At 47.3% G+C, this 27,827-nt stretch overlaps 1 protein-coding gene across 1 annotated transcript in view; it reads right to left on the bottom strand.

Annotated features, from left to right (window-relative positions):
* LOC144672436 (uncharacterized) overlaps positions 1–27,379 on the bottom strand; it is a 101,059-nt gene extending 73,680 nt beyond the window's left edge. Inside the window, exons 1-4 of the mRNA XM_078534280.1 lie at positions 27,349–27,379; positions 19,485–19,520; positions 15,096–15,404; positions 13,433–13,442 (exon numbers count right to left, since the gene is read on the bottom strand). Of these exons, the coding sequence (XP_078390406.1) occupies positions 13,433–13,442; positions 15,096–15,404; positions 19,485–19,520; positions 27,349–27,379 (386 nt within the window). The remainder of the gene's footprint in view (positions 1–13,432; positions 13,443–15,095; positions 15,405–19,484; positions 19,521–27,348) is intronic.
* Positions 27,380–27,827: the final 448 nt, after the last annotated feature.

Genomic DNA, 27,827 nt, shown 5'->3' with positions numbered 1-27,827 from the left:
CGTGATTTGCAAAATAAGCAAATGTGATGTGAGGAAAAAAACTTCTTCACACAAAGAGTGCTTTGGGTCTGGACTGCGCTGCCTGGAGGTGTGGTGGAGGCAGGTTCGATCGAGGCATTGAAGAGGGTTATTAGAGGATTATCTGAATCGGAACAATGTGCGGGGATACGGGAGGAAAGGCAGGGCAACGGAACGAGGTTAGGATGCTCATTCGGAGAGCCGGTGCAGAGGCGATAGGCCGAATGGCCTGCTTCTCTGGCATTGAATTCCTGCGATTCTGTGACGTTTTATCACAAGTGGCAAAGCGCGCGCGTGCGCAAATAAAATCCACGTTTTCGGACGCTAAAAGCGAGCGGTTATCACACCATTTAGTGCGATTTGGGGGCTCGGTTTTCGTGGGATTTGCGGGGTCAGTGAAAAAGTATCCATTGACCATTAGCCTCTGCTTGCTATCTTTCAGCCAATTTTGTATCCGCGTTGCTACTGTCCATTCTATCCCATGAGCAATAACTTTCCTCACATGTCAGTCGTGTGGCACGGTATCAAGTGCCTTTTGAAAAGGGAGGTCCACCACATCAACAGCATTACCCTCATCGGCATTTCCTGTTATCTCTTCAAAACTCTCCGGCGAGCTAGTCAAACAAGATTTCCCCTTTGGAGATCCACGCTGGTTCTTTCTCATGAGCCCATATTTTTTTTTTTCAATGCAGCTACCCCCAATTCTATTGTTTCTTGAATCATTGATTCTAGAATCTTGCCCACCACCAAGTTAAACTGGCCGGCCAGTAACAAAGGCACCATGTTTGCAATTCTCCAGTCCTCTGGCACCTCCCTGAGTCTAGGGAAGACTGAAAAATGATGGCCAGCACCCCTGCAATTTCCACTCTCACTGCCATCGATACCCTGAGATGAGTATCGGCCCGGACAGGCGCCTTGTGACCTTTTAAGTGCCGACCGTCTATTCAACAGTTCCTCCTTATCAATTTTGAAACCTTTTAGTGACAGAGTTTCCTCGTCTGTCACTATGACCTGGGTAGCACCTACCTCCTTGGTAAAGACGGATGCAAAGTATTCAATTAATACCTCAGCCATGGCCCCTTTGTCCACGTGTCTCCATAGGTCCCTCATCAACCCTACTCCTCCTTTTCCCACAGTTTTACTATTTGTATGAACATGGAAGACTTTGGCTGCCAGTCGTTTGCTCATAATCTCTCTTCGCTTCTCTAATATGCTTTTCCACCTCCGCTCTTAACCTATTATATTCCTATTTGATCTCACTTGTGCTTTCTACCTGACACCTGCTGTAAGCACACTTTTTCTCCCTTATCTTAACCTCCTTCTCCTTTATTTTCACCCCGGGAGCTCTGCATTCGTTTGCCTACCTTTGCCTTTCAATGTTACCGAGCCAATTATTGTTTGAAGGTAGCCCATTGTGCACCTACAGTTTTTCCCGCCAATATTTCCTTCCAGTCTATCTGGCCCAGCTCCGTTCTTGCCTCATCGAAATCGGCCGTTGCCCAGTTAATTATTTTTACCGGATTGCCTATCGTCCTTTTCCACCTTCATCCTAAAACGTACAATACAATGATCACTGTTTCCTAAATGATCTCCCACTGACACTGGATCCACCTCATTTCCAAGAGCCAGGTCCAGCATGGTGTATTTTCTTGTTGGATTGGACAGACACTGCTGTAGAAAACTCCCTGTACACAATCGAGGAACTTTTGCTCCTCTCTGCCCTTTACACTACCACTGCCCCAGTTGCATGCAGGTAATTAAAGCTCCTCATTGTAAGGGCATAAGACCAGAAGACGTAGGAGCAGAAGTCGGCCATTCAGCCCATTGAGTCTGCTGGGCCGCTCAATGAGATCATGGCTGACCTGATCATCCTCAAGTCCACTTTCCTGCCTGTTCCCCATACACATTGATTCCCTTACTGATTAAAAAACTGTCTATCTCCACCTTGAATATACTTAAAGACCCAGACTCTACAGTCCTCTGCTGTAATGAATTCCACAGATTGACTGCCCTCTGGGATAGGAAGTTCCTCCTCATCTCTCTTTTATATGGGCGCCCCCTTACTCTGAGATGTTGCCCTCCGGTTCTAGACTCTCCCACAAGGAGAAACAGCCTCTCTTCATCTACCCTGTCAAGCCCCCTAAGAATCTTATATATTCCAATAAGGCCACCTCTCATTCTTATAAACTCCAACGAGAACAGGCCCAATCTTCTCAATCTCTCCTCATAAGAAAATCTCTCCATACCAGGATCAACCTATTAAACCTTGTCTGGACTGCCTCCAATGCCAGTATATATTTCCTTAGATAAGGGGACCAAAACTGTTCACAGTATTCGAGGTGTGGTTTAACCAGTGCCCTGTATAATTTTAGCAAGACTTCGCTCTTTTTTATACTCCATTCCCTTTAAAATGAAGGCCAACATCCTATTTACATTATCTATTACCTGCCGACCTTGTATGCCAGGTTTTGGGATTCATGCCCCCAAATCCCTATTCTTCCTGTCAAATCACACAACATCACTATTTCCAATAATATGTTCCATCTGCCAGGTTTTTGCTCACTCACTTAACCTGACTATATCCGTCTCTAGACTCTTAGCGTCATCCTCACCTCTTGCCCTCCTGACTATTTTGTGCTATGAACAAACTTGGCGATGGTACATTCACATTCCTCATCTAAGTCAAACTACTCTATTATATTTCTGTAATTCCCTGCTGATTTGTTCTTCTACATCCTCCTCACTAGTTGACGGCCTATAGACTACACTGAGCAATGTAATTGCACCCTTTTTGTTCCTTAACTCTAGCCAAATAGATTCTGCCCTTGAGTCCCTCTGGGGCATCCTCTTTCTCCAGCACTTCAATGCTCTCCTTAACCGATAGCGCTTTCCTTCCTTTGCTATATTTTCTGAACATCTTGTACCCGGGAATATTTAACACCCAGTTCAGCCTTTCCTTGAGCCAAGTCTCAGTTATCTCCATTTCACCAGGGATACCACATGGCAAACTGCGCCTCTAACTCCCCAATCTTATTTACTATACTAGGTGCATTCACATACACGCATAATAACCCTGTTTTAGATTTGGTTACTTTCTCCTTCAGCCTAACCTTACATATCAACTTACTAGTCTCTACCCCTCCTAGTATTTTGTGCACCCTGGTATTCCTTTGTAATATTTTCTGTTGCTTACCACGTCCCTGCTGAGTTAGTTTAAAGCCCTCCCAACAGTAGTAGCCAAATGCCCCGCAAGGAACTCAGTTCCAGCTCTGTTCAGGGGATACCCGTCTGACTTGTACAGGGGCCATCTCCCCAGGGCCAGTCCCAGGATTCTAAAGCCCTCCCTCCTGCACCATGTTTCCAGTCACACATTCATCTACTTTATATTCCTGTTTCTGTACTCGCTGGCAGGTGGCACTGGGGATAATCCGGAGAATACTGCATTTGAGGTCCTGCTTGCTAAATTTCTACCTAGCTCCCTAAGTTCTGGTTGCAGGATCACATCCCCCTTCCTACCTCTAAGTCATTGGTACCAATGTGGACCACCACCCCTGTCTGTTCGCCCTCTCCCAGGAGAATGGCCTGCAGCCGCTCTGTGACACCATTGACCCTGGCACCAGCGGGGGGTGCAACGCCTCATCCTGGCGTCACCTCTACGGCAGCAAAAACGCCTGCCTGTTCCCCTAACCAATCCATCCCTATCACTACAGCTCTTCCTTTCTTCTTCCTCCTCTCCTGTACAAGCAGGCCGCACGTGGTGCCACCAACGTCGCTCTGACTGGACTCCACTGAGCCTCACCGGCCTCCAAAGCGGAAACCCGATTTGTGAGCGGGACCCGAGGGGGACTCCTGCCCGACCTGCCTACTTCTCTTGGGCTGCGTGGTGGTCACCCAATCCCTCTCTGTCTCCAGGCGTTTAAGCTGCTGTGGGACCAACCTCTCTGAACGTAGGTTTCAGCCTCAGGGATGCAACTCCCCCCCGCCGCCGCTCGAGCTCCCAAACCCGGAGCTTAGGTTTCTGCAGCTGACAGTGTGCTATCCTACATATGTGGTCATTCGGGACACCGATAGCGACCATGACTTCACACATGTTACAAGACACGTGTTCCACTCGACTGAGCTGCCCTGCCATGTCTTAACTCTACTTCTTTTAAAATAAAAGCAAAATACTGCGGGTGCTGGAAATCTGAACCAAAAACAAAAATAGCTGGAATAACTCAGCAGGTCTGACAGCGTCTGCGGAGAGGAACACAGCTGACATTTCGGGTCCGTATGACTCTTCTTCAGAACAGATGTTTGTTTTACTTTAGTTTTATTCTAATTTGGACTATTTATATTAAATTATTACATGGGCCCTAATTTCCCTTATTCCCGGGGCTTCTCAGTTAAATCCATGTATTGCTACTTTTAAAAAAAATTACACTTTATTTTTAATTTATCCTCTTTCTGAAGGAAGGTAGGAAAGGAAAGGAGCATCTCTTCCGTCCTCACCGAACTCTCTCAGTCACGTCTGCTCTTGAACACGAGGCCTTTCTCGTGCTGGTTTTACAGCTCGTCTGCTCTCCTCTAGGTGCTGCTGACTGCCTGGCTAAGGGTCCTCCTCTCACACTCTCCTCTAGGTGCTGCTGACTGCCTGGCTAAGGGTCCTCCTCTCACACTCTCCTCTAGGTGTTGCAGACTGCCTCGTTCAGGGCCCTCCTCTCACACTCTCCTCTAGGTGCTGCTGACTGCCTGTCCCAGAGTCCTCCTCTCACACTCTCCTCTAGGTGCTGCTGTCTGTCCCAGGGTCTCCTCTCACACTCTCCTCTAGGTGCTGCTGACTGCCTGTCTAAGGGTCCTCCTCTCACACTCTCCTCTAGGTGCTGCTGACTGCCTGGCTAAGGGTCCTCCTCTCACATTCTCCTCTAGGTGCTGCTGACTGCCTGGCTAAGGGTCCTCCTCTCGCACTCTCCTCACGCTCCTGCTGACTGCCTGTCCCTCGGTCCTCCTCTCGCACTCTCCTCTAGGTGTTGCTGACTGCCTATCCCTCGGTCCTCCTCTCGCACTCTCCTCTAGGTGTTGCTGACTGCCTATCCCTCGGTCCTCCTCTCGCACTCTCCTCTAGGTGTTGCTGACTGCCTGTCCCACGGTCCTCCTCTCGCACTCTCCTCTAGGTGCTGCTGACTGCCTGTCCCACGGTCCTCGTCTCACACTCTCCTCTAGGTGTTGCTGACTGCCTATCCCTCAGTCCTCCTCTCACACTCTCCTCTAGGTGTTGCTGACTGCCTGTCCCACGGTCCTCCTGTCACACTCTCCTCTAGGTGCTGCTGACTGCCTGTCCACGGTCCTCCTCTCACACTCTCCTCTAGGTGTTGCTGACTGCCTGTCCCAGGGTCCTCCTCTCACACTCTCCTCTAGGTGCTGCTGACTGCCTGTCCCACGGTCCTCCTCTCGCACTCTCCTCTAGGTGCTGCAGACTGCCTGGATCGGGGCCCTCCTCTCGCACTCTCCTCTAGGTGTTGCTGACTGCCTGTCCCAGGGTCCTCCTCTCGCACTCTCCTCATGCTCCTGCTCACTGCCTATCCCACGGTCCTCCTCTCACACTCTCCTCTAGGTGCTGCTGACTGCCTGCCCCAGGGTCCTCCTCTCGCTCTCTCCTCTAGATGTTGCTGACTGCCTATCCCACGGTCCTCCTCTCACACTCTCCTCTAGGTGTTGCTGACTGCCTGTCCCACGGTCCTCCTCTCACACTCTCCTCTAGGTGCTGCTGACTGCCTATCCCAGGGTCCTCCTCTCACACTCTCCTCTAGGTGCTGCTGACTGCCTGTTCCAGGGTCCTCCTCTCACACTCTCCTCTAGATGCTGCTGACTGCCTGTCCCAGGGTCCTCCTCTCACACTCTCCTCTAGATGCTGCTGACTGCCTGTCCCAGGGTCCTCCTCTCACATTCCCCTCTAGGTGCTGCTGACTGCCTGTCCCAGGGTCCTCCTCTCACACTCTCCTCTAGGTGCTGCTGACTGCCCGACTCGGGGTCCTCCTCTCACACTCTCCTCTAGGTGCTGCTGACTGCCTGTCCCAGGGTCCTCCTCTCACACTCTCCTCTAGATGCTGCTGACTGCCTGTTCCAGGGTCCTCCTCTCACACTCTCCTCTAGGTGCTGCTGACTGCCTGTTCCAGGGTCCTCCTCTCACATTCCCCTCTAGGTGCTGCTGACTGCCTGTCCCAGGGTCCTCCTCTCACACTCTCCTCTAGGTGCTGCTGACTACCTGTCCCAGGGTCCTCCTCTCACACTCTCCTCTAGGTGCTGCTGACTGCCTGTCCCAGGGTCCTCCTCTCACACTCTCCTCTAGGTGCTGCTGACTACCTGTCCCACGTCCTCCTCTCACACTCTCCTCTAGGTGCTGCTGACTGCCTGTCCCAGGGTCCTCCTCTCACATTCCCCTCTAGGTGCTGCTGACTGCCTGTCCCAGGGTCCTCCTCTCACATTCCCCTCTAGGTGCTGCTGACTGCCTGTCCCAGGGTCCTCCTCTCACACTCTCCTCACGCTCCTGCTCACTGCCTATCCCACGGTCCTCCTCTCACACTCTCCTCTAGGTGATGTCCTGCCCTCGGACTCTGCTCTTGCACTTGTTAATTATTTTCGTCACTTTTTCGTTCCTTAATTATGTTTTGACCTATTTCCTGACCTCTCTTTGTTCTATTTTACCATTACATAATTTCCTTTGAAGCATTCTTCACGTCACTATTCCTAAGTGTTCGATTTCCTTTTGCAAAAATCTGCACTCATGCATGGTATGACATTACTGGTATTTTTCAGTCATTTTAATGTATTTTATCCCAGCTGCTTTACCTTGATCCCAGATCCTGGGATCTGGTGTGATTTTTCTCTGTTTCCCTATATTATTTTCAATGCATTTTCATTGGTGTCAATTTCATTCCCATATTATTTGACTATTATGGTTATTATGGTTATTATTCCCAGAATAGAACATGTTTGATCTAAGTCTAAAAAATAAAATCTGAACTCTCAGGAGTGAAATTAGCAAACTACATGCAAAATATATTAAAATTTCGTAAGTATCTACAACAAATTATAAATTGATGCTAAATGTCTGTTATAATGTCAGGTGATTATAAGAAGTTTATTTTTAAATTGAAAGCTATTTAATGAATACGGGTCAACCGCGGGCATAAGTATTTCATCGCAAATCACAGAATCGCACAGTGCAGAAGAGGCCCTTCGGCCCATCGACTCTGCACCGATACGTGATGAACACCTGACCTCCCTACCTAATCCCGTTGACCAGCACTCGGCCCATAGCTTGAATGCGATCTTGACGAGTGCTGAAGAAGGCGCAAAGGGTAAAATAGCCTACTCCTGTCCCCGTGTGCCTTCACTGCATGAGAATTCAACGTAGTCCATCCAGAAAACACGTTCGAGGACACTAACTAATATAGGACGGTAAGACCAGGACCGGAAACGTCACCCAATTGCCATCTTAGCACAGCCTTACCCACTTATCGATGTGCAAATCATATAGTTTTACCTAAATGGTTCGACACAGGGAATTGCATTTGCCCAAGCAGTCAAGAAAGTTGGCATGAATTGGGAGTTTCAATTTTACCCTGAACTAGACAACAACATTTCTCCAAATGATGAAACATATCAGATCCTGAGGGGTCTTGCAGGGTGGATTTGGAGAGGATGTTTCCTCTTGTGGGTGAGTCTAGAACGGCTTAAAAACAAGGGGGTCACCCATTTGAAACAGAGATGGGGCGATTTTTGTTTCTCCCTCCGAGGGTGGTGAGCCTTTGGAACTCTCTTCCTGAAAAGGAGTTGGAAGCAGAGCCTTTGCGTATTTTTAAAGGCAGAGGTGGATAGATTCTTGGTGAGCAAGGGGGGGGGGGGTGAAAGGTTGCCAGGTGTAGGCGGGATGCAGATTTCAGGTTACTGTGAGGTCAGCCACGATCTTGTGAAACGGCGGCGCTGGCTGGAGGGGCCGAATGGCCTACTCCTGCTCCTTTCCCGTGTGTAAAGGAGATTAACTGACCACATTGATTTTAATCAGTTCGATGTTTCGCAACATTTTTTTTTTCATCAGTGTGTCTTTGCTAATAATTGCATGTCCTTAGCGCCATTGACTTCACTCATCAAAAGGCAGCTGGTCCACAAAACTAAGGGGACGCGACCCATATTTCATTTTAGTTATTCTTTCTGGGCGTCGGCGGTAAAGATAGGATCTGTTACCCACCTCCGATTGCTCGAAATTGAAATTGAAGCGTGGTTTGCTCAGCTAATTCACAGGGCAGCTAAGGGTCAAGCAGATTGCCATGGGCCTGGAGTCAAGTGTAGGCCAGACCTAGTAAGGGCGACAGATTTCCTTCCCGAAAGGACATTGGTGACCCAGATGAATGTTTAGGAGGAGTGACAATAGTTTCATGGTCGCCATCATCGCGAGTGGGTTTGAAATCCCACTTTATCAATTGCATCTCCCTGGTGGGGTATCCCCAAAAGCATTGATAGTCAAAGCATAAAAAGTGCTGGGAAAACACAGCGTCGTGAAGAGAGAGACAGATTTGCAATTTCGAGTCCCCAGCCCTATCAGCCGGAGCTCTGAGTTACGAGCTCCGTGACATGACGCTGTATCACCGCGCCATGACACCTTCCCCCCACCCACCCCCCCCACCCCCAATATTCTGCCACTTGTATCCCATTCCATGGAAAACTCAAAAAGAAAACACGAGGGGGAATGTATTCTTAATGTGTCGATGCTATTTCACAAGTGTGTGAAGGGGAGGCAATGGCGTAGCGGTGTTATGACCAGACTAGAAATCCAGGGTAATGCTCTGGGGGTCTGGGTTCCAATGTTGCCCACAATGCAACAAAGGAACTCTGGAATTAAAAGGCCAATGATAACCATGGAACCATTGTCAAGTGTTGGAACAACCCATCTGGTTCACTAATGTCTTTCGGGGAAGGAAATCTACCGCCCTTATCTGGTCTGGTCTACCTGTGACTCCAGAACCCACAGCAATGTGGTTGATACATAAATGCCCACTGGACAAGGTCAGTTAGGGATGGGCAATGAATGCCGGCCCATCCAGCGATGCCCACATCCAGTGAATCAAATATGTACCTGGATGAGCTTGCAAAACAAATGGAATACATTCAGAAAGCGAAACTATTAGTCAACGAGTGTAAGCCTGACTCACGTGCGAGCACTATTGTAATGGATTGACTCAAAGGAGAGGTTAGCCATCGTCCTGACTCCTGCTTCTGGTAGGAGCACTGGTAGCTCCCTTCGCTGCTGCTGGTGATGTTCCGAATGGTGTACGTGAGGGACTCTTGGCTGTTGCCGCTGTTGGTGACAGACACCGAGCCTTTGAGTAGCTGAAGGCGTCCAGCTGGTTCCCCGTGTGCCACGGAACACTTAATGGTGACACTTTCTCCTGCCACGTGCATTGGGTATTCAGGACTCGTAGAGATTTTTGGCTGGGTTGGAGGATCTGGAACAATAAAGCCAGCAGTATTAGATCCAACAATCCTCTCATTGGCCTCCAGGGGGCTCAAGCTAATTTAAAATTCAATTTTACCTTCTTCTACCACCAAAAGCGGCGTTTGGATATTTTTTTGGGGGGGGGGGAAACGGTAAAAGCTGTTTTAGTTTCATTTCACTTCACTTGCATTAACTCCATCTCCTCTTGATGCCCTCCTGCAAAAAGATTGAGTGTGCCTCCATAGTGAAAGATGTCCTTCACCCACATATTCATCAAGTTCCAAGAGTTTGAATATCATACTCCTCTTGCATTTGTATGAGATAATGAGGGACGTAGATAGGGTGGAGAGCAAGGCACATCTTTTTTTCCATTAGTAGAGGGGTCAATAACAAGGAGGCCATAAATTGAAGGTATGAGGTAGAGGGCTAAGAGGGGAGTTGAGGGGGTTTTGGCTTTCACCCAGAGGGTGGTGGAAGTCGGGAACTCACTGCCCTAAAATGTGGTTGAGTCAGAAACCCTCGAAACATTTTAAGAAGTGTTCTGATATTCACTTGCGTTGACATAGCCTCCAGGGCAATGGGATGAGCGCAGGAAAATGGGATTGGGGCAGTCAAATCTTTGTTGACTGTCGCGCGCACGACGGGCCGAATGGCCTCCTTCCCTGCTGTAAGCGCCTACGCGTCCATTTCGTTCGAATACTTTGTTCCTGGTAACACTTCCTCGTTCTCTAACTCCAATCCTGTGCTTATTTCCAACCCCAATTGTGTTAACAATCCCAATGGACGAATTCGTGTATAATCATCTACATTAACGAGCCTCTGTAGCAACTTAAAATCCTCCATGTCTTTCCCCACCACCCACCCCCCGGCCACCAAACCCCAAGCCCACCAACCCCCACCACCACCCTCATCCCTCCCATTCACCACCTCCCCAATCTTTTATAATGAAGCCAATACAACCAATATTTTACATAGAAAGAGGCGACCTTCAAGTTACTTGCCTTTTCGAATTACCAACTTGGTCCCATTTCTGTCTTTCACCCTCTGTAGTGTCCTAAGGAGGTCCAGTGTACTCGCGAGTAAATGCAGTTCACCCTTTATTAGTTGCATCACAGCCTTCTGCGCCCACCATGAATTCAACAACTACAGGCCACGAATGCAACCCTCAATATTGATTCGTTTTACTTTTAATGCCAGCCGGTAACTTATTTTCATATTTTTTTGTTTGCAGACTGGAACTGCCTTGTATTCTGCTATTAACCCTTACTCTGCACCAATCCTCTGTTTTTTTTTAATTAAAATTCTCCCACTCCCTTTGCCTTTATTTCCATGACATGTTACCCTTTATTCTGCTATGAACACTTACGCTGGACCAATGGTTTGTTCCTTTGTCATAACCAGCCCACTGCCTTAGCTTCTTTTCCCATGACAACTTTGTCCATTAATCCACCATTAACACTGGACCAATGATTTGTTTCTTGATTTCAAACTTTACCACTCCCTTTGATTTTTTTTCCCATGACACCTTTGTCCATTAATATGCCATTAACAACCACTCTCCACCAATTCTTTGTTTCTTTATTTCAACCATTACCACTCCCTTTGACTTTATTTCTATGGCATTTATATCCTTTATTCCGCCATTAACTCTTACTCTGGACCAATCCTTAGTTCCTATATGATAACCAGCCTTGGCTTGTTTTTTTCCCCCATGACATCTTTGCCCGTTAATCCGCTGTTCACACTTACTCTGGACCAATGCTCTGTTTCTTAATCGCAGCTCTCTTTGCCTTTTGTTGCTTGACATATTTGCCGTTTAATCTCTCCCTCGCTCTGACCTTCTGTCCGTTTTGTTCTACCTAACAATGCCCCCTTCTTGCACGATACAAAATGACATTTCGACCAAAATTTAGTTCCGTCGAAAAGGATTGAAAGGTTAACTCTATTTCTCTTTCCACAAATGTGGCCGGGCTTGCTGAGAATTACCCACCCCCGTCCCCAGCATTTTCTGTTATTCCTTCAAATTCCCAGCTTCCTTTGTATTTCATGTTTATTACGCAACCAGTTTTTATGACAATCTGCACTCCTATCTGGACTAGTTTAGCCACGATTTTATTCTCGCGATTCTCTGCTTCAGGGGTGAAATATAAGCTGGTTTAAGGTGGGGGGGTTTGTTGGGACAAGCAACCAGTGATAGGTGGCGATAACCAAAAGATGTCACAGACAAAAGGACAAAGAGGTGGTGATATTATCTAAAGGAATGTTCTAATTAAGAGTAGAAGACAGGACAGATAAGGTGCAGATGGCTCTAGTGGGGGTGGGGGAATTCTAAAATGTAGAAATAAACAATGGTGGAAATACATTTAAAAATACTGGAATTAGGTGGGAAAAGAAAAATCTATTTAAATTATTGGAAAAAACAAAAAAAGGGCGGGGGGAGGAATTGGAAAGGGGGTGGGGCTGGAGGAGAGAGTTCAAGATCTAAAGTTGATGAATTCAATATTCAGTCCGGAAGGCTGTAAAGTGCCTAGTCGGAAGATGAGGTGCTGTTCCTCCAGTTTGCGTTGAGCTTCACCACCTTTAGCGACCGCTTTGCAGAACACCTTCGGTCTGTCCGCAAGAATGACCCAGACCTCCCTGTCGCTTGCCATTTTAACACTCCACTCTGTTCTCTTGCCCACAAGTCTGTCCTTGGCTTGCTGCATTGTTCCAGTGAAGCCCAACGCAAACTGGAGGAACAGCACCTCATCTTCCGACTAGGCACTTTACAGCCCTCCGGACTGAATATTGAGTTCAACAACTTTAGATCTTGAACTCCCTCCTCCCATCCCCACCCCCTTTCCGTTTCTTCCCCCTCCCTTTTGTTTTTCACAATAATTTATATAGATTTTTCTTTTCCCACCTATTTCCATTATTTTTAAATGTATTCCACCCATGGTTTATTTCACCCCACCCCCACTAGAGCTACCTTGCTCGTCCTGCTCTCCAATCTTAATTTGCACATCCTTTTAGATAATATCACCACCTTCAACACCTCTTTGCTCTTTTGTCTGTGACATCGTTTGGTTAATCTCCACCTATCACTGGCTGCTCGTCCCAAAAAACCACCCCACCTTAAACCAGCTTATATTTCACCCCTCTCCTAATTTTACTCAGTTCTGTTGAAGGGTCGTGAGGACTCGAAACGTCGACGCTTTTCTTCTCTGCCGATGCTGCCAGACCTGCTGAGTTTTCCCAGGTATTTCTGCTTTTGTTTTGGATTTCCGGCATCCGCAGTTTTTTTTGTTTTTATCTCAAATGCAACATTGTTGTTTGTTGCAAGGGAAACCGAATATAAAAGCACCGATGTTTTGCCACAGCCCTTCAGGGCCTTGGTGAGACCACATGCTAACCTAAAGGTGGTCAGTTTGTGGAATTATATTGGCCTGAACGCAGTGAATGGTGGCCCGTTGACTATATTCAAGGCACAGTTAGATTTTTCATGGGCAAGGGAGTGAAAGGTTACGGGGTGGGGGTTGGGGGGGAGGGGGGAGGTTGACAGACAGGAAAGTGGACTTGCGACCAGGACCAGGTCAGCCATGGCCTTATTGATTGGCAGAGCAGGCACCGAGGGCCGAATGGCCTCCTGCTGCTCCTATGTACCTCCCTATGTTCCGATCAAACTCTGTAAAATACGAGAGAGAGAAAGGGACTCAGTAACCCGTACGCACTTATCACGCGTATTCGCAACGTGCTGCTGGGGGTGAACGTCATCCACTTTCTGGCCACGTTGGTTTGGTACGTGCAGGTATAACTCCCGTCGGCGTCGGAGTCGACGTTGTTGAATGGAAAAGACGCGACGCGCGTGCCTGACGAGAGCTCCCGCTCGGCCACCACCCTCCCGGATTTAAGCACTTGCAATCGCCCCCCACTGTAGCCTTGGGGGGCTGTGCACGTGACTCCGAAGGAACTTCCTGCCACGTGCCTGGCATAGTCAGGCTGCTGAGAGATGGCCGGCCGGAGGTTAGGATCTGAAATGAGATACCATATGAAGGTTATTTGGGTCATAATCTCGAGGGATGGTGCTTCATAGATCGTTTTGCATGTTGCCCAGTCGTATTTTCCCACCTACGTTGCAATTACCTCGCAATATGCAAATAGTCCGTGACTTTTTTTTTTGTATTGCAATGCTTCACCATCAAAGTTTTTTAGCGGAGAGAAAACTATTACACTCAGAGGAACATGTACATGGTTAAAAATTGGACCAATGAAAGGCCAGGATCACGACAGTTTCCTGTCTGACACGTCATAATCATACGTAAGGCGTTGCTGGCCACCCCATAATATGCTGGCAGTCTCCAACAAGCCCCTTGAGAAAGCGGCGGTGAGCTGCCGTCCGAAAGGGGGGCGAGCCCGGGCGCTGGAGGAGGCCACTCGGCCCATCGAGCCCGCTGCACCATTTAATAAGGCCGTAACCCCAGCCCCACAGTCCAGCCTGGCCCTGGTTCCTTCACTCTGGCCCAATGCGCCACTCCAGTACAGCCGCGTCCCCCTGCAGTCCTCCAAAAACCACCCATAAGACCATAAGACATAGGGGCAGAAATTAGGCCCCGTTCGGCCCATCGAGTCTGCCCCGCCATTCAATCATGGCTGATGGGTTTCTCAACCCCATTCTCCCCGCCTTCTCCCCGTAACCTTTGATCCCCCTTACCAATCAAGAGCCTATCTATCTCCATCTTAAATACACTCAATGACCTGGCCTCCACAGCCTTCTGTGCCAATGAATTCCATAGATTCACCCACTCTCTGGCTAAAGAAGTTTCTCCTCATCTCTGTTCGAAAAGGTCTTCCCTTTACTCTGAGGTTGTGTGCCCTCGGGTCCTAGTCTCTCCTACTCATGGAAACATCTTCCCCACGTCCCACTCTATCCAGGCCTTTCAGTATTCTGTAAGTTTCAATCAGATGCCCCCCTCATCCTTCCAAAATCCATCGAGGATAGACCCAGAGTCCTCAAACATCCGTCTTGCGTTCCACAGAATCAGCAACGAGTTTCCTTGGAGAAGGAGTGGGCCATTCAGCCTTGCCCGCCTTCTCTACTAGTGAATACGGTCATGGCTGATCTGGTTGTGGTCTCAGCTCCGCTTCCCTGTCTGCCCAAGCCCTGCCCGACCCCCTCCTCCCTTCCCCCCACCCCCACCTCATAACCATTAACCCTCTTTGCTTGTCAAATATCTGTCCAATTCTGCTCTCCGACAAAGGGAATTTCACATACTAACGACCCTCTGAGAGGGAGAAAAATATTCCCATCTCCATTTTAGGCCTCTTATCCTTAAGCCCTACCCCTTAATTCCAAACTCCCAAATCCATGCAGCATCCGCCCTGTCGATTCCCCTCAGGATCTCAAATGCTTCAATAAGGTCACCTCTCATTCTTCCAAACTGCAATGGACACAGGCCCAACCTGTCCAACCTTTCCTCATAAGGTAACCCCCACCCCCCCTCATCCCAGGAATAAGTTCAGTGAACCTCCTCTTAACTCATTCTGAGGCAACCAGCCTTTCACTTTATTTTTTTTTTAACGTCCAAATAAAGGACCAAAGCCGAGTGATCGCCCTTACCTGGGCTGCAGGTCACGCCCGCATCTTCGTCGTGAGCGCAGTTTTGCTTCCCCCAGCCCGGGAAGCGACAGGACCGCAGGTTAGCCTCCGCCCCCTTGCATCCGACTTCATCCATCCAGATCTTCCCGGTGCCTCGCCCGAAGTGGGCGTTAGAGTGCGCTGTTACGGCCGGACCGCACCGCAGCTCCTTGCAGACGACTCTTGCGTCCAAGATGCCCCAGTTGTCGTCGCACACCGTGCCCCATTGGCGGTTGTGATAGATCTCCACTCTGCCGGAGCAACGGCCAATACCATCCACCAGTCTCAACGTCAACCCTGAAAGGGTGGGGGGTGAGGTGGGTGGAGACATTAAGACATTATATCTGATCTACATGATAGCAGCGCTTACAGTTAGTGCTTCAGTTCCCCTATTGATTGCTAAACATCAGTGAAGCGTTGGTTTCTCAGTTATGAAGGAGCACTTTCGTTCATGAGTCCTGCCCGATAGGTGTTACCCGCGACGCAGTAAGAGGTAGAATGTTCAATCCATCCACACGGTTGGCCTATACACTATGAACCGGCAGATGAGGAGGGATTGAGTCGGTTAGGATTATATTCGCTGGAGTTCAGAAGAATGAGGGGGGGATTCTCGTATAAACCTATAAATGTCTAACAGGGCTAGGCAGGGTAAGATGCAGGAAGGATGTTCCCGATGGTGGGGAGAGTCCAGAGCCAGGGGGTCACAGTCTGAGGATATGGGTAGACCATTTAGGACTGAGATGAGGAGAAATTTCTTCACCCAAAGAGTGGTGAGCCCGTGGAATTCGCTACCACAGAAAGTAGTTGACACCAAAACATTGTATGTTTTCAAGATGGAGTTAGATATAGCTCTTGGGGCGAAAGGGATCAAAGGGTATGGGGATGAAGCAGGGAGCAGGCTATTGAGTTGGATGATCAGCCATGATCATAATGAATGGCGGAGCAGGCTCGAAGGGCCGAATGGCCTCCTCCTGCTCCTATTTTTTATGTTTCTATAGTTACTTCTCACTTCATGGACTTGCCCTGAGAGGGCATCCGTGCCCCGGAGGCGTGGATGCCCTTCGTTGGTGGCACATTCACTAACTCCTTTTGTTTCAAAGAAAACAATCTTCCTTTGTCTCGCACGATCATTTTCTGTCATCTCTCCTTCTCATCGCCGTGTCAATTTCGGGGTTTTTTCGAACCCTTCATCCAAAAGGAGGGGGGTAGAAGCTGATTCTATAAGTCATTACCAGTTGGGAGTTGGGCGGGTTCTTTCATGATTAGGTGCGGACGGGTTTACAGGTAAGGAGTAGAGATGCAGAAAATAACGTGACTGCCCATTGCAAACACTCAACCAGCGCTGCAAATGTCTAGGATTTTGTGATTCCACACCCCGGGATTAAATTGAACCTTCTTCCTTGTTTAATTTTTTTTAATACCTTCTATCCCTTCATCGGAACCAGGCGCCTTGGGGAAATCCAGCATTTGTTTCCCATCCCAAAATTGACCTTGAAATGTACGATGCAGAAAGGGTTGAAGAGTCAACCATGTTGCTCTGAGTCTAGAATCATGTGTAGGCCGGACCGATGAGGGTGGCAGATTTCCCACCCAAAATAATAGCATAGAGCACTACAGCACAGAAAAACAGGCCATTCGGCCCTTCTAGTCTGTGCCGAAATATTATTCCGCTAGTCCCATTGACCTGCACCCACTCCATAACCCTCCAGACCTCTCCCATCCATGTATCTATCCAATTTATTCTTACAAATTTAAGAGTGAGCCCGCATTTACCAAACATTCACCATAAGTGAGCCAGATGGATCTTTTTTGTTTGTTTTACAAGCTGTTGGCCATTACATGGTTGCCATCATTGTCGCTGGTTTTATATTCCAGATTAACCAATTGAATTGCAAATGTTGTAGTGGTATTTTAACCTATGCCCAGTGGCATTACACTATTTCGCCATTTCCACATCATGAATTTTCATTATATGCCCAAGAGCTCCCAATTGTCTCTTCCGGACCTTGGTCAGCAGAGGTCTTTTCGTCTCAGGTTGTACCAGCACCTCTGCATTGGCAGTGTGGTTTGTCCACAGCATCGTCCTTATCCCCCTCAACAACCATAAACCTGGACCCTCCACCCTCCTCTGCATTGCATCCCAGATTGTCCAGCACTCCCTCTGTCGAAATTAGTGTGATGCAGCAACCCAGGATTTAGGATCACAAGTGCACTACAGTGATCGAATTCACCCAGCCAACCATAGCACCTCCATCTTTGAGTGGGTAGCTGAACATCCCCACTCTTCTCCTGTAAATCCTGAGAAATGACATAGGCGGTGTGATGGATTGTATCCGGAAGATAGATTTAGGGAGTCACTAAACTATTATTTTTTTTTTATTCGTTCTCGTGATGTAGGTGCCGATGGCTAGGCCAGCATTTATTGCCCATCCCTAATTGCCCTTGTTCAGAAGACATTTTTTTTTACAGAGTCGACCACATTGTTGTGGGCCTGGAGTCAAATGTAGGACAGGCCAGGTAAGGCCGGCAGATTTCCTTCCCTGAAGGAAGGGAGGAAAGTGAACCAAATGGGTTTTTAGTACAACCGACAGTGGTTTCATGGTCATCATTAGACTTTTGATTCCAGTTTATTTTTTAACTGAACTCAGATTTCCATGGCGGGATTTGAACCCAGGTCCCCAGAGCGTTACAAACAGAAACAGAAAATGCTGGAAAAACCTCAACGGGTCTGACAGCATCTGCGGAGCGAGAAACTATGGAGTTGACGTTTCGGGTCCGTGTGACTCTTCGTCCGCTCTGAAGAAGAATCATACGGACTCGAAACGTCAACTGTCTTTCTCTCCACAGATGCCGTCAGAGCTGCTGAGTTTTTTCCCAGCATGTTTTCTGTTTGTGTTTCTTGTTTCCATAGAACCATAGAACACTACAGCACAGAAAAAAGGCCATTCGGCCCTTCTAGTCTGTGCCAAAATATTATTCCGCTAGTCCCATTGACCTGCGCCCAGTCCATAACTCCTCCAGACCTCTCCCATCCATGTATCTATCCAATTTATTCTTAAAACTTAAGAGTGAGCCCGCATTTACCACGTCAGATGGTAGCTCGTTCCACACTCTCACCACTCTCTGAGTGAAGAAGTTCCCCCTAAACCTTTCCCCTTTCAACCTAAAGCCATGTCCTCTCGTGTTTATCTCTCCTAATCTAAGTGGAAAGAGCCTACTCGCATTTACTCTGTCTATACCCCTCACAATTTAGTAAACTTCTATCAAATCTCCCCTCATTCTTCTACGCTCCAAGGAATAAAGTCCTAACCTGTTTAATCTTTCCCTGTAACTCAACTCCTGAAGACCCGGCAAACATCCTAGTAAATCTTCTCTTTCATCCTCAGTATTTTGCTTTTATCCCCAGGACATTACCCTGGGTCTCTGGATTACCAGTCCAATGGCAATGCCTCTAAGCCAGCATTAATTAAAGAGGAAACGTTCAAATGCAGCAACGACCCCCGCATCTCCCAGTTACATCGGGTGCTATGTGCTGATGCTTATACAAATCAAAGGACAGCGCGGTTGAATACGTGGCAGCAGAGTTGGGGGCTTAGTCTGGCATAGTGCCAAAGGCAGTGGGACGCGTCGTCAAGGGGATCATTGCCCAAATGGGCACGTGTTCAAATCCCAGCACGCCCCCTGGTGCGATTGAAGTTCAGTGAACTAAACCTGGAATGATACAACGAGTGATGGTGTGACCGTGAACCTATAACTGATTGTCGACGAGGATGGAGAAACATCTAGCCCATCCATGCCTCCTCACCTGACCTGGCCTGGTCTACGTGTGACTCCAGACCCACCGCAAAGCAGGCTGACTCTTAATCTTAAATCGCCCATCTCAAATCGCCATTCAGTTAAGGGACAATGAGGGAGGGGCAACAAATGCAAGCCCACAGACCATGAAAGAATAAAGCCAATGCAGCGGGGCAGGGGAGGAGGCATTTAGGTGCAAGCTTCATTGATGCGGTGATTGGAAGTAGATGTGCCCTGTCCACTTGGTACCGTTGCCACCTCACAGTGACTAGGACAAATATTGTGGCAAAGGACGGTGCTCGTACGGCGAGAGAAAAGTCCCAAAAGCGTTGGCAGAGGGGAATGAGAACCTGAGGGAGGATTCAGAACGAAAACCAATAAACCTGGAGAAGCAACGCCCAGAAAATAGATGAAAAGAGTTTGTCGATGACTATTTTTATATTGGTCGCTGCAAACTGCGATGTGTGTAATTCATGGCGCACAAAAACGAAACGCAGTTTAGAATTAACTTTTCTACAACTTAATATATATAGTTTATACAATATATATAATTGAATATATGATTGTAATATGGATACTGACCTTGGGAGCGAACCTGCCATTGGACACCCAGGAAGACTGAAACAAAGCAAAAAGAGAAAAACAACACAATTAGATCTCCTAGTGACATTGGCTTGATTTTGACCGGCCAACAGCCTGCATTTGTGTGGCGCCGACACCGTCGCCGCGGCCCATGGGAAAGAACTGCGCCAGTGGAGAGGGTGAGAGAGGGAATTCCGGAGCTCTGGGTGGAAGAATGGCGGCCGATGCTGGACGTGTGAAAATCCGGAATGAAGAAGCGGATCGAATTGGCAGACCCCTGGCCGTAGGGAAGGGCGAGGCTCTTATTGGATTTTAAGACCAATTGGGGAATTATAAAGTAGGGGCTGGATTGGTCATTTAGCGCAGGCCTGATGGCCACAATGCGCAATTATTAACATTCAAGACTTTTATACATATCATAAACATTGCAACATCTCATCAACTAGATCAATGGGTTGGAGAAATGGGGACAATGTCTTATTTCTTTTGACTATTCATTCACAGGATGCGGGCTCCGCTGGCTAGGCCAGCATTTATTGCCCATTTCTAATTGCCCTTGAGAAATGGTGGTGAGCTGCCCCTTGAGCCGCTGCAGTCCCTGTGGTGTAGGTACACCCACAGCGCTGTTAGGGAGGGAGTTCCAGGATTTTGTCCCTGTGGTGTAGGTACACTCACAGTGCTGTTAGGGAGGGAGTTCCAGGATTTTGTCCGTGTGGTGTAGGTACACCCACAGTGCTGTTAGGGAGGGAGTTCCAGGATTTTGTCCCCGTGGTGTAGGTGCACCCACAGTGCTGTTAGGGAGGGAGTTCCAGGATTTTGTCCGTGTGGTGTAGGTACACCCACAGTGCTGTTAGGGAGGGAGTTCCAGGATTTTATCTGTGTGATGTAGGTACACCCACAGTGCTGTTAGGGAGGGAGTTCCAGGATTTTGTCCCTGTGGTGTAGGTACACCCACAGTGCTGATAGGGAGGGAGTTCCTGGATTTTGTCGATGTGGTGTAGGTACACCCACAGTGCTGTTAGGGAGGGAGTTCCAGGATTTTGACCCAGTGACTGTGAAGGAACGGCCGATATATTCCCAAGTCGGGTTGGTGAGTGACTCGGAGGGGAACTTCCAGGTGGTGGTGTTCCCAAGTGTCTGCTGCCCTTGTCCTTTTAGATGGTAGTGGTCGTGGGTTTGGAAGATGCTGTCGAAGGAGCCTTGGTGAATTCCTGCAGTGCATCTTGTAGGTGATACACACACTGCTGCTACTGTGCGTCGGTGGTGGAGGGAGTCAATGTTTGTGGATGGGGTGACAATCAAGCGGGGGCTGCTTTGTCCTGGACGGTGTCGAGCTTCTCGAGTGTTGTGGGAACTGCACTCATCCAGGCAAGTGGAGAGTATTCCATCACACTCCTGACTTGTGCCTTGTAGATGGTGGACTGGCTTTGGGGGAGTCAGGAGGTGAGTGACTCTCCGCAGGATTCCCAGCCTCTGACCTGCTCCTGTAGCCACAATATTTATATGGCTGGTCCCAGTTCAGTTTCTGGTCAATGCTTACTTGGAGCAAGGAACGTTAAGAGGGGATTTGATAGAGGTATTCAAATCATAAGAGGTCTGGACGGAGTAGATAGGGAGAAATTGTTCCCAATCGTGAAAAAAAGATCGAGAAGAAGAGGGCACAGATTTATAGTAATTAGCAAAATAAGCAAACGTGATGTGGAGAGAAGCATTTTTCATGCAGTGGGTTGAAAGCGTCGGGAATGCACTGCCAGAGCGTCTGGTGGAGGCAGGCGAAATTGAAGCATTCAAAAGGGAACGCGACTGTTATCTGAAAGGGAAGAATGTGCAGTGTTAGGGGGAGAGGGTGGAGGAATGGCGCTTGGTGAGTTGCTCATTCCGACAGCCAGTCGATGCCAATGGCCTCCTTCTGCCCCATCCCAATTCTGACATCCTGAAATAAAGCAGCAATAATAAAATGTGAATGAACTATGCATTTAGATAATCATTAAAATATGGTATCTCTGTACATGTGTAGTCAAAGAGTCGTCCGCTATGAATTTGCGATTGGGCGGTAGTGTCGTAGAAAGATGCAGAAATATGGTTAATTGTATATGTGCCATTTATTCCAACGTGGCGAAACAATTAATGATAGTGCATTCGACTTTGCCTTTGATTCTGCACTTTTCCCAGTCATCTAGCCAAATTTCTTTTGAGAGTTACCACGGAATCAGCTTGCATGACGCTGTCAATTTACATTCCATATCACAACAAATCGCAGTGTGGAAACTAAATGCTTCCTATCCTGTCCACTCTGGTCCTTTCTACAATCTGGGTTCTGTCTTTAATAAAGCTCTATGCCACCTGTAATATGGTCTCCCGATTCAATCTGGGAAGAGCATCCATCCTTTGAACACCTCTGTCCAATCTCCAATAGACTTCACTGCTCTGCAGATAAGCTATTTTTTTTTTTTCCCGGTCTTGCCGTGTCAATACATTTCGTTGCTGCCTGTGTAGTTAAATGCCTTTCCCATCTTCCCCAAGGCATTGACATCCTTCCTAGGATGCGCTGATAAAAACTGAACATAACGGCCTGAATGACGCCAAGCCAGGGTTTCATGGATGCGGAGAGCAGCCTAAAGGGTCCGTGTTCCACCTAGGAACTGGCGGGATAAGCGGAATGAGGAACGAGTCTTCACAGAGTGATTTTCAGCACCTAAGCTCCAAGTTCAAACTGAGAATCTGAACAAAACAAAAAAAACAGGACTTGTCCTTTTGTTGAGAGGAACATCGGGACATAAGAGCGAGGAAGCAACATTCTATGACACTACCGCCCAATGCCAAGTACACAGAGGATATACCTTTGACTATACACGTACAGAGATACAATATTAAAATGGATACCTAAACATATAGTTCATTCACTTGTAATGATTGCTGCTTTATCCCAGATCACTCCATTCGGCCCATCGAGACTGCCCCGCCAGGCAAACAGATCATGGCTGATTATCTACTTCTATGCCATTGTTCCCCACTATCTCCATACCCCTTGATGCCACCAGCATCCAAAACTCTGTCGGTTTCGGTCTTGAAGGTGCACAATAATTGAGTTCCCACTGGGGTAGAGAATTCCCAAGTTTCACCACCCCCCCACCCCGCCGAGTGAAGAGATTCCTCCTCACCTCAGTCTTTAATGTCCTGCCCCTTATGCTGGAGTTGTTCCCCCTGGTTCTAGACTCACAACCCAATGAGGAACACCCTATTGACACCCACTCTGTCATGCCCTGTAAGAATGTGTAAGCTTGAATGGGGTGGCTTCTCAACACAAAAGATTACTGGTCCAGTTTCCTCAATCCCTCCTCCGGACACAATCCCACCATCCCAGGAATGAGTCTGATGAACCTCAGTTGCGCTCCCTCTATGGCAAGAATATCATTCCTTGGATAAGGAGACTCAAGCAGGGCACCATATCCCAGACATGGTCCCACCAAGACTCTAAGCAATTGCAACAATACATCTTCAGCCCCCTGCTCAAATCCTGTAGCCATGAAGGCCGACATACCATTTGCCATTTTTTCCTGTGCTGCACGCCAATAAGCGTAGGGGGAAAAACAACGTAGAATTGTAAATTGGTGGCTTAAATGGCGCTTTTGGTGCCAGAAATCCGCTGTCTGGGCCAGTAGCGCCGCGGCAAAGGAAAGCGAAAGTGGTTTCTTTTCTTCCCCTTGGAATGGCGTCCGCTTGAACTGGCCTAGGACCAGTATCCCGGCAAATGGAATATTTAGGGCCGCATTGAAATCTTAAAATGAGGCCCTTGTGGGTACAGCGGATGCCTGGTGACTCTGAATCAGGCAGTCCAGGTTCGAGACTGACTCCTGGGCTTAATTCTTTCGAGTTATCAACAGTCACAGATTGCAACTCTTTCGAGTACAATCACAGTTCTTGGTTTTCTGGGAGTGGGACATGAACCCACAACCCTCTGATTCAAAGGAAAGGGTGCTATGAACTGAGCCACAGCTGACACAGCGCTCTGACCACAGCCAGTGTTAATTCCTGCACCAATCAAACCTCAGAGGGGAACTTGGTTTTCCGGGCCACATAATAACGAAAGAAGGCTGACCAATCACAGCAGTAAGAGGTCCGATAACACTTTGGGAGTTTTCAAAATTAAAAGTAAAAATTTTAATTGAGAGAAAAAAAATAAATGGAAATGGAAAGGTATAAGATGACATTTGCACAATGAAGGTCAATCTTACAATACATTCCATAAAAACATTCTACTTGGTCAAACCCCCAAGTACAGACTTTCCAGGCAACACTCTCTTATAGATATTTCAATATTAAATCCAGTAATATCACTCAAGGCCGACTGGCCTGCGCCCTCTCCAACTTTGCTATGGAATTCACTTCGGGATAAGATTCCTTGCTGCCTCCCAAAACCTCTCAACAGCTCCAGGTGACCCCAGCCCATTTCCACATTAACGGTTCGACAGCTAGACACCTCAATAGCTATCTCTCCGCTCCCCCATACCTCAACCGCTACCCACAGTAACACTAATATAGCTTCCTTTCCCTTTCACCTTAGTCCCATTCTTCACAAACCTCTTTGAAACTCAAAACCTTCCAAATATAAGATCATTCATACTTCCATCTAGTCTTTAACTTTGGGTCCAAAAAAATATATATTACATCCCCATTAGTATTCAGTTATTGACTCCTGCAGGATGCAAACATTTCGCTTGGTACTTCTGATTCTCCTTTAGAATTCAAACAACCGCTCAACTTATCAAAAAAAACGCAAGTGCTAGATTTAACTTATTTACTCTCACCGCAGACTTAATACCTTTTGCCTTTTCATGTTTCCAAACGCCCACACAGCCTGACCCCTATCAACACCTTCCCAGACTAATGAAATCACACACAGGCGCAGACCACCCGGACTTATTTCGAGAATAACACAATATCCACCCCCCCGCAAAATATTGAAACCAAACACTCATTCTCACAATGGCGTAGGGAAGGCGTGTCCTTAACGTGCGACCAAGCAGGTTGAGGGCCAATGTTCCCAAATGCTTCCAACATAAGCCAGTGATAGCCAGAAATCGGGGGCACAGGTTCTCGGTCAGACAAGTGGTGGGCCATTGAGGCGTCGCTATCCATCGCTCCAGGCTACATATGAATGGCATTTTCCCAAAGCTACCTGGTCTCCTGACGAAAACGCAACATCCCGCCACAGGGTTTCAAACAGATAAAGAGCAGGAGAGTTCAGGAAATGGTAAATTCAAACTGAGCACAAACAATATCAAAGTTCCAGAGGAGCCTTATTGGGGGAACTAAGCCAAGTGGGCCAGGGACAATAAAAGTTAAAGTGATTAGGCATTAGCAACTAAGGTGACAAAAATTTAAGAAAAAATAGAGAAAAAATAATGTCAGAACTGAAGGCGCTCGAACTGAAACTCTTTCGAGTTATCAACAGTCACAGATTGCAACTCTTTCGAGTATAATCACAGTTCTTGGTTTCCGGGAGTGGGAAATGAACCCACAACCCCCTGATTCAAAGGCGAGGGCGCTATGAACTGAGCCACAGCTGACACCTCCTTCAAACTGAAACTCTTTTGAGTTATCAACAGTCACAGATTGCAACTCTTTTGAGTATAATCACAGTTCTTGGTTTCCAGGAGTGGGACATGAACCCACAACCCTCTGATTCAAAGGCAAGGGTGCTATGAACTGAGCCACAGCTGACATCTCCCAACCGAACTGAAGGTGCACAGCATTTCCAACAAATTCAGGGATAGGTGATTGTGTATTAGCAATGGCGCTGTATGTGCACACACTTTGGGACCACGAGCTCAAATCCCTTCCACCACTGTAACGAGCGGAATATGAATGGAAACAAAAATCTGGGATTGGAAACCGGGCCTCCGTCTACGGTAACCGTGAATCCATCATCAACTGTCGCCACAAAACACCCTATATAGGGGTCACGAATGTCCGTCAGGTGAGCAGACCTGCCATCCTGAGCTGGACTGGCCCTAGGTGTGACCCACAGCAAGGTGGTTGACTCTTCAATGACCTCTGAAGTTGCACAACAAGCCACTCAGTTCATGGGCAATTGGGGATGGGCATCCTGGCCTGTGACTCTCACATCCCGTGAATTAATGAAACAAACAAATGAACGAATAACACAGCTAGAAGCCAAACGTCAGTCTTAATAGTCATTGTGGAGAAACGCTTGCCAAGTGACCAGAGGTGATAACTAAATTTTCCAGGGTATTTAAGCATTATAAGACCTGGGAGACAATGGAAAGTGATGCTGATCAACATTAAAAAGTGATAGGATCAAGGGAGTAGATTAAGGTACAAAAATACGTTGGCTCGGAATACAAAGTAGAATTGGTTTGGTGGCAACATGGAGGCAGAAAACATTAGGTTTATAGTCCCCCTAACAATACTTCTAGTGCCGGTCAGATTATACCTGCAGAATTAAAGGTCATACAATACTCATGAGAGGTCTACAATCTTAATACAGGAAGGGCAGAAACAAATCGCACTAAATAACATGGAGGGCGAGTTGATGGGATATATAGAAGCATGTTTTGTTTTAGATTAATAATCGAGAAAAAGACCGACCGATCCGGATATTGTTCACCCAGGACAGTTCAATGAGTACGGTTTACGTAAAAAAAAAAGCTGATAGTTGAAAAAGAGCCTCTGTGTAAAAAGTAATTTTAACGTGATGACAGGTTATGTTGAGTTTGGAAGCGCTTTAGGTAAACCCGGATCTGACATCAACTCCATGTTTTCTCTCGACCTATAAGTTGCACGGTGACCACAGTGCATTCCTGGATATAATGGGACTCAACTAAGGGATAGCGTTGGAAGATTAGAATCATAATTTGAACCAATTGTGCGTGAAGTTCCAAAAAAAAGCGCCCAAAAAAGTAGCCCAAAAACCTGGCGAGCAAGTGGAATTAAAGATAGCTTGAGATCAAATGAAGACGCCTAGCCCTTTGCCCAGTAAGGCTAAAGACTGGGAGGATGAACGGGGTGGGGTGACAGCATGAACTTAAAAATTCTTTCCAGTTATCAACAGTCACAGATTGCAACTCTTTCGAGTACAATCACAGTTCTTGGTTTTCCGGGAGTGGGACATGAACCCACAACCCTCTGATTCAAAGGCGAGGGTGCTATGGACTGAGCCACAGCTGACACCTCTAAAAAGGAACAAGAGTGATAACCTGGGAGAATGGAAAAATAAATCATTGCAGCTGCGACTATTTTTGAAGGCAGAACAATTCATTCAGGGGTGGTGGGGGGAGAGAGAGAGGAATTGGGGGCGTGGAGAGGGTGAAGAAACATGGGGAGTCATTAGAAGCCAAGAGATGGAATTGAAGACATGGACAGGACTGGAAGTGACCTGGGCCTGAGCCCATGCATCCTGAGGCTTTCGTGGATGCAAAGATGGTGGATGCATTCGTCTTGCTATTCCAGAATTCCTTGGTCCCTGCAACAACTCCCAAGGATCGGATGCTATCAAACGCCAGCCCACTATATAAGGAAGTAGACAGAGAGAGAGAGAGAGAGAGAGAACGGGGAGTATAGGACAGATAACTGAACACCAGGGTTCAGAGTAGTGGAAACCATTATGCGTGTAACAGGCAGGTAGACACGTTGTATGATTTTAAGGACTCCACATGGACACATGGAAGATAATTAGTGAGGGAAAATAAATAAACAGCGTCAGACTTGTCACACATTATTTCATAGATTCCCAGCACAGTCTGTCATTTCAAAATGCTTCAAGGACAACTTATTACCACTTGTCTTATCATATTAAGAAAATATGAGTGAACTCTTGTTTTTTTTTTTGGAAAGTACTCACCAATCACGAGCAGCAAGTAGAATTGATTCATGTTCCCCTGACCATAGCCCCGTCACTTTCCGAAATGCCAGCCAAGCTTGATCTTACAGTTGTTTATAGCGAACTGCTATACAGAAAGGGGAACTGCCAAGGCATGAGTAAGAGTCCTTCCGAATTGGGAAAGTGGAACAATCTTGTGATCGAGAGTTAATTCGAAGATTTTTGCAAGACTTTCACTTTTCCAAGCAACAGTAACTCACATCTACGAACATAGCCTTTATTCACTGTGAGAAGTGCTCTTGGCACATCCCTATCCACACCTAATATGTATTTATTTTAATATTTAACCTACTTTTTTTTATTTTGTGTTCATATCTATCCCAACATCAGAATCTGCTAATATATCAATCAATAATTGCGTAGAACAATGGAGCCTTTCCACACCGAGTGAGGCTATTCATTCGGTTTTATGTTGAAGAATTATTTAATAGCAAGGGCTA

This window comes from Cetorhinus maximus, chromosome 38 (genome assembly GCF_964194155.1).
Source record: "Cetorhinus maximus chromosome 38, sCetMax3.hap1.1, whole genome shotgun sequence".
Classification (NCBI taxonomy): domain Eukaryota; kingdom Metazoa; phylum Chordata; class Chondrichthyes; order Lamniformes; family Cetorhinidae; genus Cetorhinus; species Cetorhinus maximus.
The sequence above is the reverse complement of the archived record's forward strand: the minus strand, read 5'-3'. Positions and strand labels throughout refer to the sequence as shown.